Source organism: Amphibalanus amphitrite, unplaced genomic scaffold, assembly GCF_019059575.1.
Source record: "Amphibalanus amphitrite isolate SeventyFive unplaced genomic scaffold, NRLGWU_Aamphi_draft 000193F_arrow, whole genome shotgun sequence".
In the NCBI taxonomy this organism is placed as follows: Eukaryota; Metazoa; Arthropoda; class Thecostraca; order Balanomorpha; family Balanidae; genus Amphibalanus; species Amphibalanus amphitrite.
The window spans coordinates 235241-258673 of record NW_024881688.1 but is presented as its reverse complement, the minus strand read 5'-3'; the positions used below and the strand labels follow the sequence as shown (position 1 = coordinate 258673).

The 23433-nt window shown below is 59.1% G+C and overlaps 4 protein-coding genes across 5 annotated transcripts; 1 reads left to right on the top strand and 3 right to left on the bottom strand.

The window, feature by feature from the left end:
- Positions 1–5071: 5071 nt before the first annotated feature.
- On the bottom strand, positions 5072–8175 carry LOC122384593 (transient receptor potential channel pyrexia-like). 2 transcript variants are annotated; one of them, XM_043372158.1, is made up of 2 exons: positions 8046–8175; positions 5072–7273 (listed from the first exon to the last, which is right to left on the bottom strand). In XM_043372158.1, the coding sequence occupies exon 2, from the start codon at positions 7260–7262 to the stop codon at positions 5352–5354; it is 1911 nt and encodes a 636-aa protein (XP_043228093.1). In that variant the 5' UTR covers positions 7263–7273; positions 8046–8175; the 3' UTR covers positions 5072–5351. The 2 variants fall into 2 exon arrangements, with proteins under 2 accessions (XP_043228093.1, XP_043228092.1); XM_043372157.1 differs by having other exon boundaries at positions 5072–7289; positions 8046–8141.
- A 3005-nt stretch (positions 8176–11180) lies between these two features.
- On the top strand, positions 11181–14797 carry LOC122384571. Its single transcript, XM_043372109.1, has 2 exons — positions 11181–12144; positions 12341–14797. Exons 1-2 carry the CDS (start codon positions 11185–11187, stop codon positions 14357–14359), a joined length of 2979 nt encoding a protein of 992 aa, XP_043228044.1. The 5' UTR covers positions 11181–11184; the 3' UTR covers positions 14360–14797.
- LOC122384573 (microsomal glutathione S-transferase 1-like) lies at positions 14791–22989 on the bottom strand. The gene is made up of 4 exons (XM_043372111.1): positions 22713–22989; positions 16889–17024; positions 16384–16614; positions 14791–15120 (listed from the first exon to the last, which is right to left on the bottom strand). Exons 2-4 carry the CDS (start codon positions 17015–17017, stop codon positions 15031–15033), a joined length of 450 nt encoding a protein of 149 aa, XP_043228046.1. The 5' UTR covers positions 17018–17024; positions 22713–22989; the 3' UTR covers positions 14791–15030.
- Positions 17524–20099, bottom strand: LOC122384572 (galactose mutarotase-like). Its single transcript, XM_043372110.1, has 2 exons — positions 19917–20099; positions 17524–19214 (listed from the first exon to the last, which is right to left on the bottom strand). Exon 2 carries the CDS (start codon positions 19203–19205, stop codon positions 18138–18140), a length of 1068 nt encoding a protein of 355 aa, XP_043228045.1. The 5' UTR covers positions 19206–19214; positions 19917–20099; the 3' UTR covers positions 17524–18137.
- Positions 22990–23433: the final 444 nt, after the last annotated feature.

The following is a 23433-nucleotide window of genomic DNA, read 5'->3' as shown; positions in this document are numbered from 1 at the left end:
CAGATGGAGTCCAGATCGGACCGCGGCTATAGCCGGTGACGTCCTGCGCGCCGCCAGGCTGCCGCCGCCGCTGCGGGGACACCCGTACAACTGGTCTGTCCGGGCCGCTTTGTGACGCGCGCTCGGCCGCGAGGATTCCCACCGACCGCGGCCACCGGGTTCACTGTGTCACGAGCAGCAGGCCGGCCCAGAGCCGGCGACCTCCCGCCGCGGGGGGCTACACGACCGCGGCGCTGACTGAGCCGTGAGACGGCGCGCGCGTCCCACGGACCGATTCACGGGATTTGTGTCATCCCACGGCTGACTTTGGAGGAAGAACTGGTGAAATTTGGGTTAGGGATTCGGGAGCACTGGGACTCGACAGTGTTCACACGAATTTTCATGGTGCAAATTCTATGGATGAGAACGGCTTTTGTAATTTAGATGCCACATTATTTTTGTGTTAGAGTTCACGTAACTAGAAGAATCGTTGCCTACGATGTTTTGCTTTTGGTAACACAAGGTTATTATATTATCTTCGCCACGCAAATAAATAAAATCAAACACCATCTCTCATTGAGTGCATGTGCCCATTAGGTACTTTACCATGCGTGTTTTATGCAAGCAATCAGACGTGTCGGGTAGGCAAGTTACTTCCAAAGTTTTTTTTTTACCGAGGGAACAAATTATCGGTTCTCATTTTTGGTCCGACCATTACCATCTACCGATGGGCTTGATGAACACACCGTTTTAATAAGACGATATGTGAAGGAATCTCTGTTCCGCAAAACGAGGCGGAACTGATGACAGTGACACAAGTGTCCCTCTGTTGATCACAAGTTGATAAATGTCGTTTGAACGTCCTTAGAGAAAGGAAAAAACAGCAGCATTTTGCTATCATGATGCGAATATTTTTGTAAGTTATACAAGTAATAAATTGAATGCTGTTTACATACATATTCATCCTGGGTAAAACTCTAAAATCGCTGGCTCGATTTATCCAGCGAGTCTTGTTCTTCGTTAAAAGACATTGCAATCGCTTTTGAAGAAAAAATGTGTGAACTGTGAATACTGCGAGACGTCCTGAAACGAAAAAATCCAGCTATTGTTAGCAGTTCGTCGTCCGCATACTGGGCTTATTCAGATTGTTTCCGGGTTACGATAACCATCTCCCTGCCAGCCTCTGCATCGTTCAGTGACCCATCTGTGACTGACAGTGGTCGACGGAACGATGGACGGAAGACCGTCGGCCGAAGCAGTCGCTGTGACCTGACCGTCTCACCGGATCCCAAAGGGCAGTGACAAGGCACATCAGTCATGCAGTCGTGCTCGTGCAAGACTGTTGCGGCTGACTGTAGACCTGTCGAACGGCCGACTGCAGACTGTCTCGGCGGCGTCACATCGTTCAATTGTTGACTGTTGTCCCGGCCGCAGACTGTCGCGGCGATTTCCGACGGTTATTCCGTCCGTCGACTGTTGCACTGCCGACTGCTATCCAGTCTGTCGACTGGCGGCTTGCACTGTCGACTGTCTCGCCGACTGTCTGCCGGCGATGCGGCTCGTCCACCTGCTGCGAACGTGACCAGCCGTCGGGCAGATTCGGTGACCGATGATCGAGGCTGCTGCCTCCAGTGACCGATGACCGGTCAGTGCTCTCGGTGACCGGTCACTGTCCCCGCGTCACTGCCCTCTCTCGTGCTCTGTTATTGGTGACATGCGTGTATGTATATGTCCGGTATAGTTCAGTAGTGGTCGCTCGCTGGTGTGTGGTGATCGGTGACTGATGGCTATTTCATCACCTTTCCAGTCCAGCACAGCTCAGTGACTGGATCTCCACAAGCTACGGAGCCTCCAGTCGTCCCCTATGTCGCTCGTGTAGTCATGTATTGGACGGTAACTGTGCATTGGTATAACAGCTCCCAGCTAACCCGTGACGCTCGAACACCGTCCCAGACGGAAGCTGACCCGGTGGCGACCGCCGGCTCCGCTGAGCGCTCCTCGCTGCCGGTGTGAAAGGTGACGCCCTCCCGGCCGGGCTGACCCCAGCTCAGGCTGCTGGGATATAGCGGTGCTCGGGTCATGGGTCAGGAGGAGTGGTCGCTCACTGGGCGGCAAATGCAGTGGTAATACTGGGGTCCATGTGCCGACAACAGTCTGAGTAATAGTGGCCGGCTCACTCACTCTCAGTGTAATCATATAATGAGGTAGTTTTGGATGTCAGTCACATTTATAACGGGCCAAATAAGCCAAACCGACTATTCGTCTGCCTCGTTTACTGAACCCGCTTTGAAGTACACGCCTACACCCAGGCTACCTTCCCAAGTTTTTAGGTAAACTACATTCCGTGCGGGTAATTGGTGCATGAGTTGCAGGCGAGCGGCTCCCGTGGTCCACTGCACTGATTTCGGGTCCCCGCTACTTCGTTTATAGCCCGGCGGAGGCACTCGGAGCCCGGCCGGCCCGGCGCGCAGCGCCTCCGGCCCGGTGAGGGTGCAGTTCCACACTCTGGTATAACGGTGGACGGCGCCGCCGCGATGGGAAGCTCCCACAAAATATTGCGCCGATCTTAGCTTCCCATAGTCTGAGAACATGATTTACGGCGGCGCCAGGTACAACGGTGCTAAAACGGCTAACACGTCTTTGTCTTCCGGTGTGGGCAAACATAAACAGCTCTATCAGCCCATTGTCAAAGGATAGCAGCTCCTCTCACTACATAATTCGGACTAATGTGGACAGATTCCAGCTTCCACATCGGCTATCCAATCATAAAATTATATGTTTGTTGACTCTTCCACAGCTTCTAAGTCGGCCACATGTGATCCAAGCCAAAATATCCCATAGGTGCTTCGATGACTCATGTAGCTTCCTATAGCTAGTTTTCCTATAGTTACCTTCTCATCCTATATTGCTAGCTTTTGTGGTGAAACATTTTTCTGCCTGTGCATAAAGGTATTGCATGAGCACAGCCCCCCCCCCCCCCAGTGCATCGAATAATTATCCGGTTGCTATTTTTTTTCTACTTCCGCCGCGGATCCTTGCTAAATTGGTCAGTAAAGTCATCTCGATCTGACCAACTATGGCTAAATGCAGAGCCTTTTTGGGTCGGTTCCGGCGGAGTCTCTCTCCCGAACGGACCATCCCCGCCGTCCGTTACCCTCCATTAATTTCCATTAGTGCACCGCTCGACGGGCAACCTGCCGGCCGACTCTGCGGTATTCGGCAAAACGGCCGCAGAATGAGACAGCTGCGTAAGTCCAGAACCGCACTCTGAGAGACCGGTAAGAACGGCGCACGCACTGGCTGCCTTCCATACCGTGACCGGGGAGCATTGTCAACTGCCGAATGTGGGTCCACACTTGCCGTTAGAGACGGACAATGGTCGGGCCTGGCTGCGGCATTCGTCACCGGTAGTGGGTATGTGGACAGTACATACAGTGATGCGCCGCTGGCCCGTCACGCTATAGACAACTGTGCGTGGCGCTGTGTTGGTGTGGGACCGCTCGGCACACCATTGTGCGAGGCGCAGTCTCAGTTTGCGTGGATAGATGGAGAGATATTATTGAAGGTAGCGTAAATAAAGATAAAGATAGGAGGAAAAAGATAGTGAAATAGGGGAAAATAAATGGAGACCAAATAAGCATGTATATCAAAAAAGCAATTCTTACGTTAAAATCTTGTTCATTTTTAGTGGCATGAAATAGCTGGTAAATATAAATAAAACAACCAATCATCCATTCAGACACAGCTACTCAAGCATCGACAGCTACTCAGCGCCGATTTGTGGTTTCCTGTGACCGAGCTGACGTCGTCTGGGACCAGCGGCAGCCGGCCCCGCCCGGTCCGTTTGACCGGACATTGCTCCTGCACTGTCTGGTGACTGCAGGTCAGCAGACGGGGAGGGAGGGCTGACCACTGCCGGCGGCAGAGCGAGGCAGGGCGACCGAATTCCACTCGGCTGGAGGGTGGGGTGCCGAGGACGGTATATCACACGAGGGGATGGATAATAAGGGCTGTGGAATGCGGAGATGTTGGACAGAAGGACGGTGGAAGTGACCGTTAAAACGGTGCAAGACGGCGGAAGAAATAACACTGCGGGACGCTGGGATAATGGAGGGTATGACAACTATAAACGGTGGTAATCAAGAGGAACAGGGCGATGAGATGCATTCATTTACTGCGAGCAACAAGACGGTGTGGTATAAAAAAAAACGATGCCCAAACAGTCTAAAAAAACGAAAGAAGTAGAGTTATTTTTAACAATGGCCACCGGCACTGCCCAGGTTTGACCTCGGCCCCCGTTCATGTGCGTGTCGGTGCAGCTGCCCGCGCACGGGGTGACCGACCTCCCACCATAACCACGGCAGCGGAGGTGCGCCCGCCGACCCCACCACCCGCGGAATGCAATGGTAATGTATTCCGGACAGTACGCAACTACGCACATTACCATCCGCGTGAATAATCCAGGCGATTGTTCACCAAACGCCGGACGCACCGACAGGCGTGCGTATAATGACGCGTTACTAGTGCTAAATCGGCGCTGTTTGCTTGTTTTTGGAGCACTCGCTAGCTGAGGATCATGGCAATGGGCTGGGAATGAGCTGATCAATGATCACGAAGAGCCTGGGATGAACACACATCCTCTCACGCAGACACACATACTGACGTCGTGCCCGACGCGTCACCGTTACCGACTGCATCCATCACACTTAGCGAGCACGTGACGAGCGCTGGCGACCGGTGCGCGGCTCGATCGGCTATTCCTCCTCTCCGGGAGCGAATCGGCGACACTGGGAGACGTGACTAGTGCGGCGACATCTGCACTCGCTCTGAGCGCGCTACAATGGTCTCTGATGGGCTCCGGTGCGCCGCAGACGCCGCCGCTGGGTGACCGGCGGAGATGGCCCGTTAGAGGCGCCATCAGCGGACCGACAGGAGCCGGGAGCACGTGCTACCCATTAGCGCGTGATATTGGATACCGGAGAGGGCTGGACGCCGCACTGATTTTAGAGCGAGACGTGCAGGGAACGATGTTCCTTATCGTGAATCAGCCGTGCTATTGTGATCAAACCCATCTCGAATAACAGCAAAGCCATTTCTTTGAAAATCCATTTATTGCGCAAAATAACAGACCACCAACCATGCAAACGCTGTAAAAAATATATACCAACAGCCACACATAAATAGGTAGCAATTAGGGAGCTGTTTGGAACTCCAGTGCTGAACATCGTTTCTCAGACAAGTCATGACGGATGAACACACCAAAACGTCGGTATGTGTCTCGTCCCGCCGCTCACGGCCGTGTCGTCTCACCAGTCACGGCCCGTGAGTCGTTTCCCGTGCCGCCGCTCACGGCCCGTGATCGGGCTGGCCGCTCAGGCGACTCTCCAGCCGTGAGAGGCGGACCGCCAGGCCGCGCGCGGTGTCGGCTGCAGCGCCAGCCGCCGCGCGGCCGCCACCAGCTCCGTGCTGAACCGCCAGCAGCGCGGCAGCGCCGGCTCCGTGGGAGGGGGACGGCCGCGCCGCAGCGCCTTCTCCAATCCACAGCGGTTCGGGTACAGGCACAGCCGACCCTCGGGCAGTCGCAGACGCAGCCGGATGGCCCGCGCCAGCCAGGAGCGGGCGCCGCGCACCCAGCAGAGCGGCACTGGCCACTGAGAGGACCCGGGCCGACAGGAGCGGCCGCGCGGCCGGCCGGAGACGCACCAGGCCGCCCCGCAGCGCCGCTGCCCGAGAAACTCACACGGCTCGTCCAGCATCATCGACTCGGTGTAGGCCAGCAGGTGCACCCGGCTCACCAGGCTGAAGATGCGCGCGTGTTTCCGCATGACGGCGATGTCTGTGACGGCCAGGCCGTTCACCAGGTTCGTCAGCGTCACCGTCATGACGAAGAACAGCGCAATGAAGAGCAGCTGTTGCAGCGAGGCGTCGTTGTCAATCGGTAGTGACTTGAGATCCACCTTGTCCATCGTCATGACGAACGGACGCAGGAAGGCCACAACCGGGTGGCGCCGGGTGCTGCTCCGCTCTTTGAACATGATGTAAGTGCTGAGCGTGAGACCGAGAATCAGCGCCATATACCAGAACACGAACGAAACGAACCGCCAGAGTACTGTCTGCAGCATCCGTGCATAGATGGAGAACACGGGCACACGACTGAGCAGTGCAAACAGCTCCAGCCAGGCAAACAGCATCATCATGGCGGACAGCTGCAGCATCTGGCCGCGCTCCAGGTCCGCTCCCAGGTATACGGGTGTCATCAGGAGCAGCGGGATCTTCAGCAGACCGTTCCGGTCACTCAGCGAGTAGCGGGTGGGCGCCGCCGTCAGCTGGACGAGCTTTGTGATCATTGAGGGGATTGTGACAGCTAGCGTGGCCCACCGGAGGCCTTGGAGACGCGAGCCAGTCGACATCGGCCCTTCCTCGGCACGGAGAACCACCAGAGTCGTCAGCAGAGACAGAAACAGCACGTAGTAGACCAAATCAGCCAGGAAGAACGGCCGCACTTGCCACCACTTCAGGTCGACGAAGCTCTCCACCAGTGGGTGCCTCAGCAGGTGTCTGTGCTCGCGGGAGGTGGACAAATGGAACAGCGCCGCGGTCTCGAACACCGTGCGTCCATCCGGCAGACGCGGGAACATGAGCCGGTAGTCGAGTCGGATGCAGCAGTCCCGGTCGGTGACGTAGCGGCCGTTACTGTAGACGCAGCTGTCGAGGAACTCCTCCAGAATTTCGGCGGGGATCGAGTGCAGCAGCGGCCGGCCCGAGTCGGAGCGCACACTGACGTCGGCGCCGGCTCTGAGCAGCTCCCGGACGGCCGACCAGCCGCCGCTCAGCACCGCCAGCCGCAGGGGGGTGGCGCCGGCCGCGTCCTCAGCGTTCACCTCCGTCTGGGGCGCCCCGCGCAGCAGGCGGGCGGTGATGGACGCGGCGTCTCGCGCGGCCGCCCAGTGGAGCGCCGTCCGGCCGGTGGTCGGGCTGGCCACTGACGGGTCAGCGCCGGCCGACAGCAGGGCGTCCACGAAATCCGCCAGCCGCTGCTCACAGGCGTACTGCAGACAGGTAAAGCCGTCTCCGTGACAGTGATCCAGCACTGCCGGCCGGCCCGAGTGGGCCGTCAGCAGGACGGAGAAGCGCTCCAGGTCGCGGGCCACCAGCGCCTCGTACAGCAGGTGGGCGGCGCGCAGCGGGGCCGGGGAGTCGCCGGAGGCCGGCGGCGGGGAGCCGGCCAGCAGCGGCCGCAGCTCGGCCACCAGAGGGTTCGAGCCGCGCCGGTCCGGATCCATGGCGGACGGCACTGCGGCCGGGGGAGACTGGGGCGGTCAGTTACAGACAGACGGTGGCGGTACGGCCGGTTCGGTCCAGCAACGAAGGAGGGTAACAGCAACGGCAGACACAAAGGCACTGGAGACTCCAGTAGACCACATAACAATAACATCAGCCACTGGCGGCTAAAATACGTACTAATCAGCACGAGGAATGCATCCAACATTGGCGACTGCATTTTACCGCAAGTCAATAACACCAGACACCGGCGACTGCATTAAAACATACGACAGTAGCACTTAACAATGGGGACTGCATTCACAGGTCAGTAACACCAAACAATAGCGGCTGCATTATACCTAACACACGAAAGTAACACTTAACATTGGCGACTGCATTTTAGCGCACAACACTAACACCAGACACTGGCGACTGCATTATAATACACGACACTAGCACCAGACACTGGCGACTGCATTATAAGACACGACACTAACACCAGACACTGGCGACTGCATTATAAGACACGACACTAACACCAAACACTAGCGACTGCATTAGCTCACAGGTCACTAACACTCCAAACACTGGCGACTGCATTAGCTCACAGGCCACTAACACCAAACACTGGCGACTGCATTATTCTACACGACACCGACACGAGACAATATTGACTGCATTTAACCATACGATACTCATACCAAACACAAGGTACTGCCTTTGAACACACAGTATTGCCACCAAACGCTGGCGACTGCATGGTGTCACACGGCAATAAATCAACAATATCAAGCGTTACCCACCTGTTCACTCGATCCCCTTCCCCGAACTCCGTCTGCTCTGCCGCCCGGCGCTGTTCTGACGCGGCCCTCCCACAGACAGTGACCTGACCCAGCCCGCCTCTGGCTGTGCTGTTCACCCCACCAGTCCCCACAGCGGACATCCCCCCACCGTCTGACACGGCATCAGGCGATCAGTGGCGGTCCCAGGTGCACGAGTTCGGGAGGTCGAACTCAGAGGCGGACCAAGGGACGCTGGGGTTGGAGCAGTGATTGACCACAGGTTACGCTAGAGAGCTATGATTTCAAAATTATCCTAGCGCTACAAAATCCAACGAATTTAAATCAGGTAGCCACGAATGGTAGGCACGTGCATATTTTGAAATTGCTTAACAACTATTTTTTTGGCGCTTTATTTGTGAGATTTGCGCAAGGGTTTGCGCAATGCCAGTTTGACCATTTTGACGCCCATAAGAAAACGGAGACACGAAGAAGTTGCATTTAGCTTCAAATTGGTCAATTAACATAAAATAAAAGCAATTAATGATTAAGTAAAAATAAAATAAAATATTCCTTTGGGTCCGATTGAACGTCAGGCAGAGGGGAGAGGTGATATGGTTGAGCCCATGATGAAGTCATTTTGTAAACAAGAGGGACTGTAGGCGGCCGCTGCACCTGTATCCAGCGTTCAGCGGCCATGGAGCGGGACCTGCCGCGGCCGGACATCCCCCGGCCACTGGTGGCCGGCAGTCAGGACCTGTCCTCGACTCTGAGCCACCTGTACGGACTGCACCGGCGGCAGAGCTCTGCAGACGAGGCGCTCATCGGCCGCCTGGAGACCAGCCTGCCAACCAAGCCGGACCCACTGCACGCCGACTTCGTCAACCAGCTCACGGCGCTGCGCGATGACTACGTGCAGACGCGGGCTAACCTGGAGGGCATCGAGAAGCACCTGCTGCGAGCGCGCGCCGCCCGGCTCGCTGGCTCGACGGCCGCGGCCGACGGAGCACCGCCGGCGCCCTCACTGGACGTACTTCGACAGACCAAACTGCTCACCGAGCTGGACTCGTCCGCGCTGAGGAAGTACCAGCTCCTCGTGCCGGAGGATTTCTGCCGCGAGCCGCCGCGGCCGGCCGAGCCGGCGCCGCGCCGCAGGCAGTCCGAGGAGCCCCAGAGCGGCGGGGGGAAGCCGCTGACCGGCGGCAGCTCCCTGGTCGGCCTGGAGATGATCCTGCCGCAGCTGGGCCGCGCGTCGGCCGGACGACCGGCGGCCAGCAGGGACGTCACGGCGTATGTGGTCCGTGCCGAGCCGGCCGAGGTGCGGCTCGACAACTTCCAAGTGAACCGCAGTTACGAGCTGAGCCTGCGCGTCAAAAACGTGTCGTGCTCGCTGCTGTGGCTGCGGCTGGTGCCGCCGGTCACACCCCAGTTCCAGCTCACTAAGATCACCTTCCCGGGCGCGCAGTGCACCCTGGCGCCGGGTCTCTCACTGGAGGCTCGGCTGGCGTTCCGCGCGCGCCGGAGACGCACCTTTCGCGACCGTCTGCTGGTGGTGACTCCGCTCGGCGAGCTGGCCGTGCCGCTGCTAGTCAGTCACCGTCCTCCCGTGCTCGTCATGGACGCTACCATCGAGCTCGGCGAGGCGCTGGTAGGCTGCCGTAAGAGACGGCTCGTCACCGTCACCAACGAGGGCGGCCACGGCCAGTTCAGAGTACTCCGCCGCTCTGCCTGGCCCGGGGAGCCCGCCGAGCTCAGCGGCCTCGCGCCAGACCTGGAGGGCGCCAGCTTCGCCGTCCAGCCCGACCACTTCACGCTGGATACGAGCGACAGCGTGCAGCTGGAGGTGTCCTACATCCCGGCGGCGGTCGGCCCGCACCGGCAGACGCTCACTCTGGTCTGCGACAACGCCCAGGTGCGCCATGTGACCGTGTGTGGGAGCGGTGTGCGCGGCGCGGCGCGTCTGGTGGCCGCCAGCGGCCAGTTCCACCAGCCGGCGGTGGGGCAGCGCGCTGACAAATACTGCCAGTGGTTCCTGCGGCTGCCCGACACCCTGCCACGGCTGGAGGTGCGGAGCTCGCTGCAGCTGAGGAACACCAGCGGGGTGCCCCTCACCTACCGCTGGGAGCCGCGGCCCAGCGCCCTGGACGCCTACGGACACGACGCCTCGGACGTGTCGGCCGGCAGCGACACCCGCCCCAGCCCGGCGCGCGGCACGCTGCGACCGTTCGAGCAGGTCGGGGTGACGTTCAGCTGCGCAACCGGCCGGCTCGGCGAGCGGCGCGTCGTCTGGAGCCTGCTGCTCGAGAACATGCCGGAGACGGGGCTGGACGGTGAGGATGTGCGCTTCGAGCCCGGCTGGCCGCGGCCGGGCCTGCTGTCCCGCCTGGAGCGGCGGCCGGCGGCGCGGCGCTCTGCCTCGGTGAGTTGTCTGCAGCGGCCGGCGCCGCTCGACCTGCACGCGCCGCGGCGCCGGCGGCCGGCCCGGTCCCGCTCTGTGCCGCCGGCCGGCCGGCCGCCCGTCTGGGACGCGCTGGCGCTGGAGGTGCAGACTCTGTGCCGCTGCGAGCCGCTGCCGCTGTGGCTGGAGCCGCCGCTTCTGCGTCTGCCCGACCCGGTGCCCTTCTGGAGCCGAGTCTCACGAACAGTCACCGTGGTGAACGACTCGGACTACGCGGCGCCGTTCGAGTGGTGCACGGTGCGCCGCGGCGACCTGCTGGTCAGCGTCAGCCCGCAGAGCGGCCAGGTGCCGGCGCGCGGCCGGCTGCCGCTCACCGTCACCCTGTGGTCGGCACGCGAGCTGCAGCTCACTGCCGAGCTGCGCTGCACCAGCCGCCGGTTCGGCCGCAGCGTCTGCCTGCCCGTGGTGGCCGCGTTCCTCGGGCCCGCACTGCAGATCAGCACTCACCGGCTCGAGATGCCGCGAACTCGCGTCGGCGCCCGGTCTGAGAGGCAGCTGACCCTCACCAACCCCACAAAGCTGCCGCTCGAGTGGCGCACGGCGCGCATCGTGGAGCGCTCCCCGGTGCGGCCGGCGGAGCGCGGTTGGCGGTTCGACGGCCAGGTGGACCCGTTCTCGGTCAGTCCGTGCTCGGGTCTGCTGCGGGCCGGCGAGAGCACCCAGCTGACGGTGTCGTTCGAGCCGCCGGCTCCGGCCATCTACGACATGGTGTTGGATGTCGGAGTGGACGGCAGCAGTCGCAGCAGCGCCGTCTCCATCGGCGCCGAGGCGTGCCACCTCTCGCTGTCCGTCACCCCGGCCTTCCACAAGCTGGACGCCTACCTGGGCGGCACCGTGGCCATGATGGTGTTCGTCTCGAGCACCTGCGACATGGACGTGCCGTTCCGCTGGGAGGTGCCGGCCAGTGAGTCGGTACAGGTGACCCTGGAGCCGGCCAGCGGCGTACTGCTGCCCTGGGCCACTCTAGTGTCCGAGCTGCGGATCACCGGTCTGCGCGCCGGCCCGTACGGCTACTACTGCATCCCCTGCTGGCTGGAGGACCGCTCCTTCTCCGCGCCACTGACGCTGTACGGGGAGGTGATGGCACTGTCTGCGTCAGTCCATATCGCGCCCAACTGGGGGTACCGGCCGGCCGGGGTGCCCGACCTCGGCGAGGGCAGGCAGGTGCTGGGCCGCAGCCGGCGCCGTCAGCTGGAGCAGCAGCAGCGAGAGGCGCAGGAGGAGGCCGCCCGACTGGCCGCCCAGCCGCCGCCGGAGCCAGAGAAACCACCCACACCACCGCCGTCACCCAAATCAAAGAAGGACAAAAAGAAGTCACCAAAGGCTGCCAAGAAGGGTAAGAAGAAGGGCAAGGACCGCCCTCCGACTCCTGAACCGGAGCCGGAGCCGGAGCCGCCGCCTCCGCCGGAGCCGGAGCGGGCTCCGACCCCGGAGCCGACGGTGGAGGAGCTGGTGGCCGAGTGGGAGCTGGTAGAGTCGGCGGAGGCCGGCTGTGGTTCGCTGGTGCTGCTGTTTGGACACGATGTGGACATTCACTCGGTGGTGGTGCGGGAGCTACATGTGAGGAATAACACGCCCATAACGATGCAGTGCAGCGCGCGCGTGCTGAACTTTCCCGGCCTGCAGCAGGAGAGGTGCGCCGGAGAGCCGCCCATGACGGTCGAGGTGAGCTGACCTGGGAGCTGGGGTGAGCTGAGGAGGGAGTAAGGGCGAGTTGAGGTGATAAGCTGGAATGTCTATCCGTTGACTCCGGTGTAATCGAGCATTGACCGCAGTTGCGGCATTTCTGATGACCACAGTCACACACGCCTATGCAGTCCCTCGTCACCACTGCCACCAATCCCCCCCATCCGTCCTGCAGAAGCGCCGGATCAACGACCTGGAGCGGGAGGACGTATGGTCGGAGCTGCTCTCGGACGGACGCGGTCTGGCGCTGCTGGTCCGGCCGGCCCGGTTCGCCGTGCCGGCCCACAGCCAGACCCTGGTGCGGGTGTTCTGCTGCGCCGACATGTGGGGCTGGTACTCGGACCAGCTGATCGTCTCAGGGGAGGGCATCCCCGACCTGACGGTGGACCTCCGAGTGGGCGTCACCGGCTCGCCGCTGCTGGCCGTCAACACCGGCTCCAACCACGTGCGGTTCGGGTGTCAGCTGTACGGCGGCGCGCCCGTCGAGAGACACCTGTGTCTGAACAACGTGTCGCCGTGCCCGATCCAGCTGAACATGGCCGTGGCGCTGGAGACGCCGGTCGAGGAGCGGCCGCCGCCGTTCTGCGCCTTCCTCTCGCTGGGGGCCGACTTTGAGCCGCTGCTGCCGCTCTGGGAGTGGAGGGTTACCAGCGACACGCTCCGGCTCGGACTGCGGCCGGTGTTTGGACAGGAGAGCCAGGCGTACTACACGGTCACTCCGGAGGTAACGGTGGTACCGGCGCGCTCCAAGGTCTGGGTGCTGCTGCAGCTGCACCCGGTCTGTCTGCCGCCGGCCGCCTCCCGCTGGGAGCGGGAGCGCCGTCAGCGGCCCGTGGACGTCCTCGCCTGGCTGACTGCCCACTGCTCGCTGCGGGAACAGGACCGCGCACCACCCGGCGGCCTGGTGACCCGGCGGGACGGCTACAGCCGGCGGCCGCTGCAGGTGCAGCTGCGGGCCCAGCTGCGCTCCGCCTACCTGACCGTGGCCTACCCAGAGACAGCCGCGGTCGGGTTCCGGCCGCCGCCGGTGCTGGCCGGCGCCGAGGAGGCCGTCCGGATGGTGGCGCCGGTCACAGCGCTGGTGGAGGGGCCGCGCCGCTCGGTGGCCCGGCTCCTCTCCCGGCTCACCATACACAACAAACACCAGGTGGATGTGGAGGTGATCTGCTGGACCACGCTGCCGTTCATGCTGGTGCGCGCCGCCTCGCCGCGCGGCGCCGTGGAGCGGCCCGGCCGGTGCGTGGTGCCCCACAGCGGCCACACCCAGCTCACGGTAGAGTTTGTGTTCTCCCGCGCCCTGCTGCGGTTCTGTCTGACAGAGCGACTCACCGAGCCGCGCCGGGTGCGGTTCTCTCCCGGCGGGGAGGTGGAGGTACTGGACGACCCCGACTGGTCGGACGCCAGTGACGGCTGTCCGCCGGCCGACGACGCGCCGATGGAGGAGGAGACGCGCTCCGCCGAGCTGCTCACCGGCTCCGAGCGGGCCCCCTCCGAGCCGGGCTCTGACCCGGCCGGCAGCTGCCGGGCGAGGGCCCGCTCCGAGCCCGACCTGGGCGCCGCCGCCGCCGGGCCGTCCGCCTCCCTACAGCAGCTGCTCTGCTCCCGGTCGGCGGAGATGACCGCCGAGCAGCGGGCGGCCGACTTCTGTCTGCGGGAGGTGGAAGTCGTCCACCTGACCACCGACTCTGGCGAGGAGCGCGTCCGGTTCCGCTCCAAACTGGTGCTCCAGTACATGGACTCGCACGTCCAGGCGTTCCCGGTCGAGTGTATACTGGCGCTGCCGGCGCTGCGCGTCTCAGTCGAGCTGATCGAGTTCAAACAGGTCACCGTAGGAGACGTGGCCAAGCGCGGGCTGTACATCTCCAACCCGACGATCGGCGAGCTGAGCTGGTCGGCGCGGCTGGTGGCCCGCCTGCCCTCCCCCCAGACTTCCGTGGCCAGCCGGCTGAGCCGGCGGCGCAGCACGCGCCTGGCGCCACGCCGACCGGACGCCGCCACCTTCCGACTGAGCCCCGAGTTCGGGGTGCTGGCGCCGCGCGCCCGACAGCACGTCAGCCTGACGTTCGCGCCGGCCAGCTGCGCGCTGTACTCGGCCACACTGGAGCTGAGCGGGCCCTGCCTGCCGGATCCCGTCTGCGTGCTGGTCACCGGGGAGGGGACACACGACGAGCTGCCGCACATGCCCGGTACCTGAGGAGCGGCCGAGGAGCGGCAGGACGAGAAGGGACGGGGCTCAGTGATGGTAACCGGTGTTTAGAGAGGACAAAACGTAAGAATCCGGCTGTGGTTTGTCTGGTCCAACGTTTTAATTACACGTCTTTTGAATTATTTGTCAGATTGTCAAATTACCGTTAATAACTACAGTTTCGCTATCACTTTGAATGTCTTTAAGCAGGCAATTACGATCAGTTCATGTAGTACCTAGTATTGGATGGCCATCAGAACTAGCTGGCAGCGCGGAGAGATCTCACAAGAGGGAGGCATGATGCTAGCTTGGATCGAGGGGAACTGAAAGTGACCAACAACGTGCAGGGAAACTGCGGTGTTTCGATCGCGGTGGCTCGAACAAATTAATGGAGAACAAAATAAAAAAAAAAAACGCACGTAGGCACTTCAAAGTTAAAATGTGAATAATATATATATTCGTCTTTATTGCAAGCACATTTGTAGTTTCTTCATAAGCGATAACACATAGACTCAACACATTGCTGCACAAGGTTAATCAATAAATCCATGAGCGTAGCTTGGCCCCGGGCGCGATTCTCGGCCAGGCGTATAATTCGATGCGTAGATTTATGAGTAGTGCCTGGAGCGGCTGGGGAGCCTTACTGGCACGGTTGTCCGTTCAGCTTCAGACGCTCCGTTCTACATGGTGGCCAGCAGGATCTGGACGCACATGTAGACGGTGACGACGATACCCACCGTGAAGCAGAGCACACGGGACGGCTGAGGCACCTGAGGAGCGGGGGCGGACCATCGGTCAGAATCGGCTCTTAGTCGACAATAAACTTGGTGGTGCTTGTCGGCAATATCAAGCTCCCTTCCGTCAAAATCACTCTCACCGTCAAAACGAAATAAACATTAACATCTTCCAACCACATGCAGGTCTACATACAGTTTAAGTCTCCCCTACTCCTTCCCCCTACCCCAACACCCATAAACACACGCAACTCCAGCTCCAGCCAGTTATATTTTTGGCCCAAAAACACAGCCAGTACCCACTTCACCAAACATGTCTCTCGTCAGACCCCCAACCAGCGCCCACCATACGCACGCCATTGCCGCTACCCCTCCCTTACCTTCTCCAGTACTAACGACATTCAGTGCCTCCCCAGTACTAACGACATTCAGCGCCTCCCCAGTACTGGCCACATTCAGCGCCTCCCCAGTACTGACCACATTCAGCGCCTCCCCAGTACTGACCCCATTCAGCGCCTCCCCAGTACTAACGACATTCAGCGCCTCCCCAGTACTAACGACATTCAGCGCCTCCCCAGTACTAACGACATTCAGCGCCTCCCCAGTACTGACCACATTCAGCGCCTCCCCAGTACTGACCATATTCAGCGCCTCCCCAGTACTAACGACATTCAGCGCCTCCCCAGTACTGACCACATTCAGCGCCTCCCCAGTACTGACCACATTCAGCGCCTCCCCAGTACTAACGACATTCAGCGCCTCCCCAGTACTGACCACATTCAGCGCCTCCCCAGTACTGACCCCATTCAGCGCCTCCCCAGTACTAACGACATTCAGCGCCTCCCCAGTACTGACCACATTCAGCGCCTCCCCAGTACTAACCACATTCAGCGCCTCCCCAGTACTGACCTGGACCACATTCAGCGCCTCCCCAGTACTGACCACATTCAGCGCCTCCCCAGTACTAACCACATTCAGCGCCTCCCCAGTACTGACCTGGACCACATTCAGCGCCTCCCCAGTACCGACCACATTCAGCGCCTCCCCAGTACTGACCACATTCAGCGCCTCCCCAGTACTGACCACATTCAGCGCCTCCCCAGTACTGACCACATTCAGCGCCTCCCCAGTACTGACCACATTCAGCGCCTCCCCAGTACTGACCACATTCAGCGCCTCTCCAGTACTGACCAGATTCAGCGCCTCCCCAGTACTGACCACATTCAGCGCCTCCCCAGTACTGACCACATTCAGCGCCTCCCCAGTACTGACCACATTCAGCGCCTCCCCAGTACTGACCACATTCAGGTAGACGACGGTATGCAGCAGCCGGGCCGCGGCGAACACCCTGATGAGTGTGGTGGCCGTGGCGGCCGCCGGCCCGGTGGCCAGGTACAGCGGACACAGTATCAGGAACGGTAGCACGTTCTCCAGGTCGTTCAGGTGCGCGCGCCGCACCCGTTCCACGTCCGGGTGGTCGAACTTGACCTTGCCTTGGAGGCCCTTGGCGTCCTCCGGGTTGGCGAACACCTGGTGAGAGCAATGACGAGGGGTGGTTTGTGAGAGAGGGTTTCGGGAGAGGAAAGGGCGAGACAGCTATGGGCTGACGAGAGAAAAAGGTAATAAAAATAGACACTTTGAACTGCAGCCGGTACGTGCAAATGTGCTTCAAGCAATATGGCCGTATCGCAACGAGATTATGAAACTAAACATCAAAGGATAAAACAAGTTAAGCTTATGCGAATTAAACGATGCCCATTGCCATACTAGCTAGAAGCCATACTAGCTAGCCGGCCCGCCTCACCTTGTTTCCCATCCTGTGCCGGGCGGTGAACAGCGACATGAACAGGGTCTTCAGACCCAGCACGGCCGCGTAGAACAGGTACGTGACGAACACCGGGTTCGACATGTTCAGGTCACCGAGGCCGGCCATCGCGGAGCTGCAGGAACGAGAGAGCGCCGGTCAGTCCAGGCGATAACAGAGAATGGAACTGCACTGTCGTTAAAACCGCTCTTTTATACATTTGTTAGGGTTTATCGGCGCATCTACTACTTATTCATTTGCGGCAATTCCTACGTAAAGGGATTCTTGAGGCCAGAGGCCATGATTAGTGATTACACAATAAAATCGAGCCATCGGCTGTATATCGTTGATATCGGCTGTATATTGACTGTGTGTGGTTGCTCTCGACTTGGGCGTGAAAGTCTATAATTGGCTAGCCCTCAGACCCTAACTTCAATAAGCTCGGCACACACATATCGTCTTTCAGCAGATAAATCAAGTTAGGTCAGCGTCAAAACCAGTTTTGCTTTGTTTCACTTTAATTAGTAAATATTTAGACGGACAAACGACAATCTAAATATTTTGACTTATTCCAACAATTAAATCCGCTCCCTCTTGAAACCGTTGCTCATCGACTCACCGTATGAAAAACAATATTTCTGTCACTTGTATGTATTGTACAATACGTTGGCAGGCAGACGTTTCACATACGCAGTACGCACACTTATGAACTGGCTGACTCCCTGAACACTCACAAAAATGCCCGACAATCGCACTGTGAGCCAGCACACCCGCCGACTGGCGACTCCACAAATCGGGAACGGGCGTAAGGTGTCCGACCTCATGACCAAAATACAACAACCAGTGATCAAAAAGCAAGTCAAAAAGCACATTTTCGTCTGATTACAACACGATTCCTGAAACACAGGACCGAAATCGCCAGTGACAATTTCTTTTCATTCCCACGTTACACGAGCTAAGAGCGGACCAGGTTACCTGAGCTAAAATACTGTCAAAGCGACCGATGGCTATATTTTCTAGGTGATGCGTCTACTTGGGAACCATACTACCAGCTGGCAAGACTAGCTACTGAATTTGATAGGTTAGTCCCTCTTCCTAGTTGAGCTGACTTACTGGCAAGCTGAGCATCCACGATCTCGCAGGCTGCAGGAATTCACTACCACACGCTCCCAGAGCGCCATCTACAAAGCACATCGCTCGCAGCGCCACCTACACACCAGCCCTCCCAGACTGATCGCAGCGCTACCTACTACAGGACATCACGGACGGAGAACTTGTAGATGCAGGTGTGCTGGTAGACCTCTCCCGGGTTAACGATGGTGCTGGGGAACTCAGGCCGGTTCACAGCGTCCGGGAACTTCTGCGTCTCCATACAGAAGGCTCCCTGCCGGCTGTAGGTGGCGCCCGCCTTACCAGGGGCTCCGTCCGCCGGAAGGAAGTTCCCCGTGTAGAACTGCATGCCGGGCTGGTCTGTGAACACCTCCATGGCTATACCCGTGTCGGCACTGTGCACCGCCGCGGCGGCGCCCACCGCGCCGTCTTCGGGCCGTTCCAGGCAGAAGTTGTGGTCGAATCCGCCACCTGGAGCCGCCGCCATCGCCTCCCCGAGCGGCTGCGGCAGGCGGAAATCAAACGCCGAGTCGGCGACCGGCAGCCGCCGGCCGGTGACCAGACACGCGTCGTCCACCTCCAGTACAGTGTCGGCGTTAATGGTGACCTGGTGTCGGAGCAGGGCGTCCCGGCCGGCGCCGTGCCCCGCCAGGTTCCAGAAGCTGTGGTTGGACAGGTTCACCGGGGTGGGCCGGTCCGTCATGGCCTGGTACCGGATCACCAGCTGACTGTCCTCGGTCAGCTGATAGGTCACGTGGGTGGTCAGCTGGCCCGGGTAGCCCTCCTCGCCGTCCGGACTGATGTAGGTGAATGTGACGCTGTCTCCGGCCACATGGGACCCCCAGAGCTGCCGGTCGAAGCCGCGCTCTCCGCCGTGGAGGTGCAGCGGCGGGCGGTTCTGGGTCAGCTGGTACGTCTGACCGTTCAGCGTGAACGTGGCCCCGGCGATCCGGTTGGCCACCCTGCCGACCGTGCAGCCGAAGAAGCGGCTCGTCGCCGCCAGGTAGCCGTCGTAGGTGTCCTCGCCGAGCACGACGTCCACCGGCTGACCGGAGCGGCCGCGCACCTTGAGCGAGGTCAGGCGCGCGCCGTAGTTGATGACCTGGGCCTCGGTGCCGGCAGAGTTGGAGAGGGTGAAACGGCGCACCGGCTGGCTCGTGTTAGCCGTGCGGTACACGCCGAAATTGTCCTCCGCCACCGTGGTCATGGCGCCGGCCTGTCGACAGCCACACGGTCAAGGGTCAGAGGTCACCGGTCAGTCAGGTCGCGGGTCAGGTCAGCAGGGTCACGGTCAGAGTCACCGTTAGCTCACCGTCAACGGTCAGCGTACTGGCCACGGATTAGTATTCGGAGGTCAGCAGAAAGGTCCTCCAGGTCAGGTCATGTTAGAGAACGGGGTCTGCGTCAGGTCAGGTCAGGTCAGACAGACAGCAAAAAAACAGGGCTCATCTGTGTAATATGGTAGTGAGCCGCACCGGTTAACATTGGTGATATTTGCACTATCGAAAGACGATAATGAGAGGAGCAGAACCGATCAACTGAAGCCTTTGGACCAGAACACTGACAAGGGATCTGAGTCCAATTGCAGTAGTATCGATTTGGAGAGCTGCTCGCGAGTAGCTTAACGATGGAGAGGAGACACCGATAGTGCCTCCTGCTTCGCGCAGTCACCGTTACCAAAACTAGAGAGGGCACGCCATTCAGGCCAAGGCCATTACCTAATCGCAAGCAAATATAGGTACTTTCTACATACACACTACACAGCGACAGCATTATACAAACACGGATATTGGTGTTGTTTTAGCATCATCATACAAAGTAGCATTTAAACACTTATAGTTTTCAGTCATATAAAAAGGACTTATCTGGTAAAAATAACATCCTAATAACAATTATGAGATTGAGACGGTATCTATACCTCTAGATCAGCTCAGAGCGTCCCTCCCAAATGCTCCACCACCACAGTCGCACGCTCCTGTTCCACTGACGCTACGCGGGCCACTGTGTTGGGAGTCTGTTCAAACAGCCTCTGGGGGCTGTGAGGACGCTGTCGCCGCCCGGCCGGCCGCCGTCAGCTGACGGTCTGTGTCAACATACACCACCACTGAGGTGTGGGGGACCATGGAGACAGGGGCACGGGGGCACGGTAAGGGGGCACGGCGGGGGCACGGTAAGGGGGAAGGGGGCATGAGAGTCGTGTCACGGGACCGGACCGGACCAGACACCCGGGCACTCGAGTACAGGGGCCAGCGGGCCATCCAAACATGAATTAAACCAGAACAAAGCCACAGGTAGGCCGGGAGCAGTGTGCTGCTCGATCCACAATCCGTGCCTGAGACGGTAATTCATTCTGACACAGGAGATTGTCACATGACCCGGCCTCCCGGGCGGGGCAGAGGGGAGGGGGTGTGGCTCCGCCCGCCGCCCCGCCCCATATCTGCCTAGTGTCCTCCCTCCCCCTCCCCAGCATCGATACAGGACCCGTGTCGGGGTATCGGTCGACCGATAACGCCGGTACTTATCGTACCCAGCCAGGCCAGTGAGCGGACAGGCCAGGAGGGTCCGTGATGGGGAGTGGCCGGTAGAGGCACAGAACACGCTACAGAGCCGGATGAAATTGAAATGTGCCACTGGCAGACTGTCAGAAGTACGACAGAAACCTGACAGCGGTCAGAAAATAAACAAATTTGTGTGCCGACCGCGTACATTTTTACAAAAAAAAAAAAATGAACACACACCAAAGAAAGGTTCAGGTTACTCACCTATGAAGTCATCTAGGTTGCAAATACGAATAGACACTGAAATAGGTTTCTTGATCATCGTAAACTAAACAGAGCAGGGAGCAAAGCATAAAACGTACCGAGCAATAAAACCAAACCTCCCCAATGAAACTGAGCCATCCCTCACCACCCATCAAACACAAAAAAGCAACATGCCGAGGCAACTCGAATAACATTAGCACGATTGAAAACTACGCAAATGACAGACATAACGAACAATGTATAAACAAAAATGAGAGCTCGTCAGACCTGAAAATTACCATTCAGATAGCTCATAGCTATTTCTCAGTCTCGTAGGAGTATAGACAAAAAGTCACCCCGTTGCTATGCTCGGTAGCAATCTGTTTTGTTTCAGCTGTAGCATAAACATTCCCGACCATGGAGCCACCTTGTGTTTATAATAGAGCAGCTCGGTTGAGGAAAAACAAACACAACGTCTCCAATTAATGATGCACCTCAGCGTGCATACCATCGTGCATGCATGTTGCAGACTCCAAACTCCCGCGTCCCATCGAATACTGATACCATCCGCTGCTACACGGTAGGTACACCACGGGGGACGATATGGGGGGAGGAAGATGAGTCAGACCTTTCGGGCCCACGCGGCACACTAGTGTGTTCCTATGCGGGCACCCCCGTCCCACGCCTGGTCCGTACAGGTGTTCTGGGGGATGGGGGAGTGGATAGGGGTACCGTGACTATTCTGAGCGACTGGTTATAGACGCTAATGAGCCCCGCCACCCTGTCAGTCACAGTCGGCTAGGGGTCGACAAACGGCGGCACAGCTGGCTAGCGAACAGGGGTAAATGAGGGGGTAAGTTATTAAACACGCATTATTCCTAATGTCCTTACATAGACACGACAATGGATCCGTGAAAGCGCCCGCCCGAAATCATGTACGGTAGACCATGGGGGGGGGGGGGTCAAATACCGATTACAGGGAAGGTGCGCGATTACCGGAGGAGCGAACAAATTTTCGGGGAACGTTCTGTGGCCAGTGACAGACATTGATAACATCATCTTACGTTGCACTTTTGTCTGTTGCCAATAGAGAGTCGTTGGCAATAGATGTCTCTTCTAGCTTACAGCCACGTTTAAGATACACGCCTGGCCAGTCAAGTCATTGTCCGTCAGAAAGAAGGCATGCCCCAAAGGAGCGATTCACCATTTCCCCCGATGAGTTTCGATTTATCCGCACACTCCTCGGCGCGCACCGGCCCGATTGTGCAGCGTCACGGTTACGAGCCACGCGGTAAGGTCGGCGCTGAGTCGTACACGACGATCACCATTCACCATGACGGGCGGAAGACGGGGAGACGGGGGGGGGGGGGGGGGGGGGGGTAGGGGCGATTGAAGCGGATCACCATGAGATGAGGTTGGACAATGAGACGCTGACAGGAACGTGAAGCATGAGCTCGTCATCCGCTCGTATTTCTAGGGCGTATTTACCACCCATGTTTCTAGTCCGAGTGAATAAATAAATTCGACCATGACACTATTCGATGACCGAAAATAGCAAAAGCTCACTAGTAGGCTTAAGCCTATTTGATAAGCTAAAATTATTCAGCACTAAGGAAGCAGGCCAAAGCTGCTCAGCAATTACCGGTAAAGCATAAATCCGGAAAATGCGCACGGTAAAATCCAAGTCAATAAAAATCCCAACCGTTTAAAAAAAGTGAGAGGACTGAAAGCCTTCCGCGATCCGTGCCACTTCCCGCCCTCAGACCTGCCCAGTGCCCACTGACAGCCACCCTTCGGCCCGTCCCCACCCACAGGCGTAGCTCGGCCGCTGCTATGGGCCGCTTCCGTCGGAGCCCAGTGACGCGCAAAAAATTGGCTACACGCCTTGCACAGCTCAACAGCGGAAATGCATAATACATGCGGGTTAAAACAGTCGAGCATCAACTCCCAGACCCGCCCGAGTTTCAACTCACCGCTGTAGGTGCTGGTTCAGGAAGCAGTCGCGAGATTCCTTCCTTCCCCCGACGTCACCGGCGTTCAACGAGGCAGCGTCGGCGGCCGACGCCGGGCAGTCGCTGCGCGCACGCGCAGAACGACCGACCGTGGCCTTGAGTCGCGGTAGTAGCGACGGCGACGGCAGCGCGGACGGCCCCGCCCCCGGCGGAGGGGCGCGGACCTCGGACCAAAGGCAGCCCCGCCCCCAGCGAGGGGCGCGGGCCTCGGACCAAAGGCAGCAGAGGCAGCCCCGCCCCCAGCGAGGGGAGGAGGACAGGAGGCGTTCGGGCGATCCGGAGGCGACAGGCTGGGAGAAAAGGACCAACCTGTCAGATTAAGGGGTACACCACACAGCACAGTCAACCCTCCAATCTAGACCCAGAAAAAGCGCCACAGCCAAACGGTGGCCTTCAGATGGATGCGGTCGCCGGTCATTCGGAGCTGCTGGTGCCCCTGCTTGCATTGCCCCTGTCGCCAGTTTGGATACCGGCAACGACATTATCACAATTCACGACCAATGCCCTCCGTCTCAGTATGCTGGGCCTCCATAGTCCAGACCTTCATAATTCCCAAACAGGTTACAGGCATTCGCGGAGGACCGGCCAGGATGTTCGGCCCTATGCTTACTCAACAAAGGGCAGCGCTCATTACTGAAGACACTGTCATTTTAATTTTTAACTAATTTTAAAGGGCAATAAA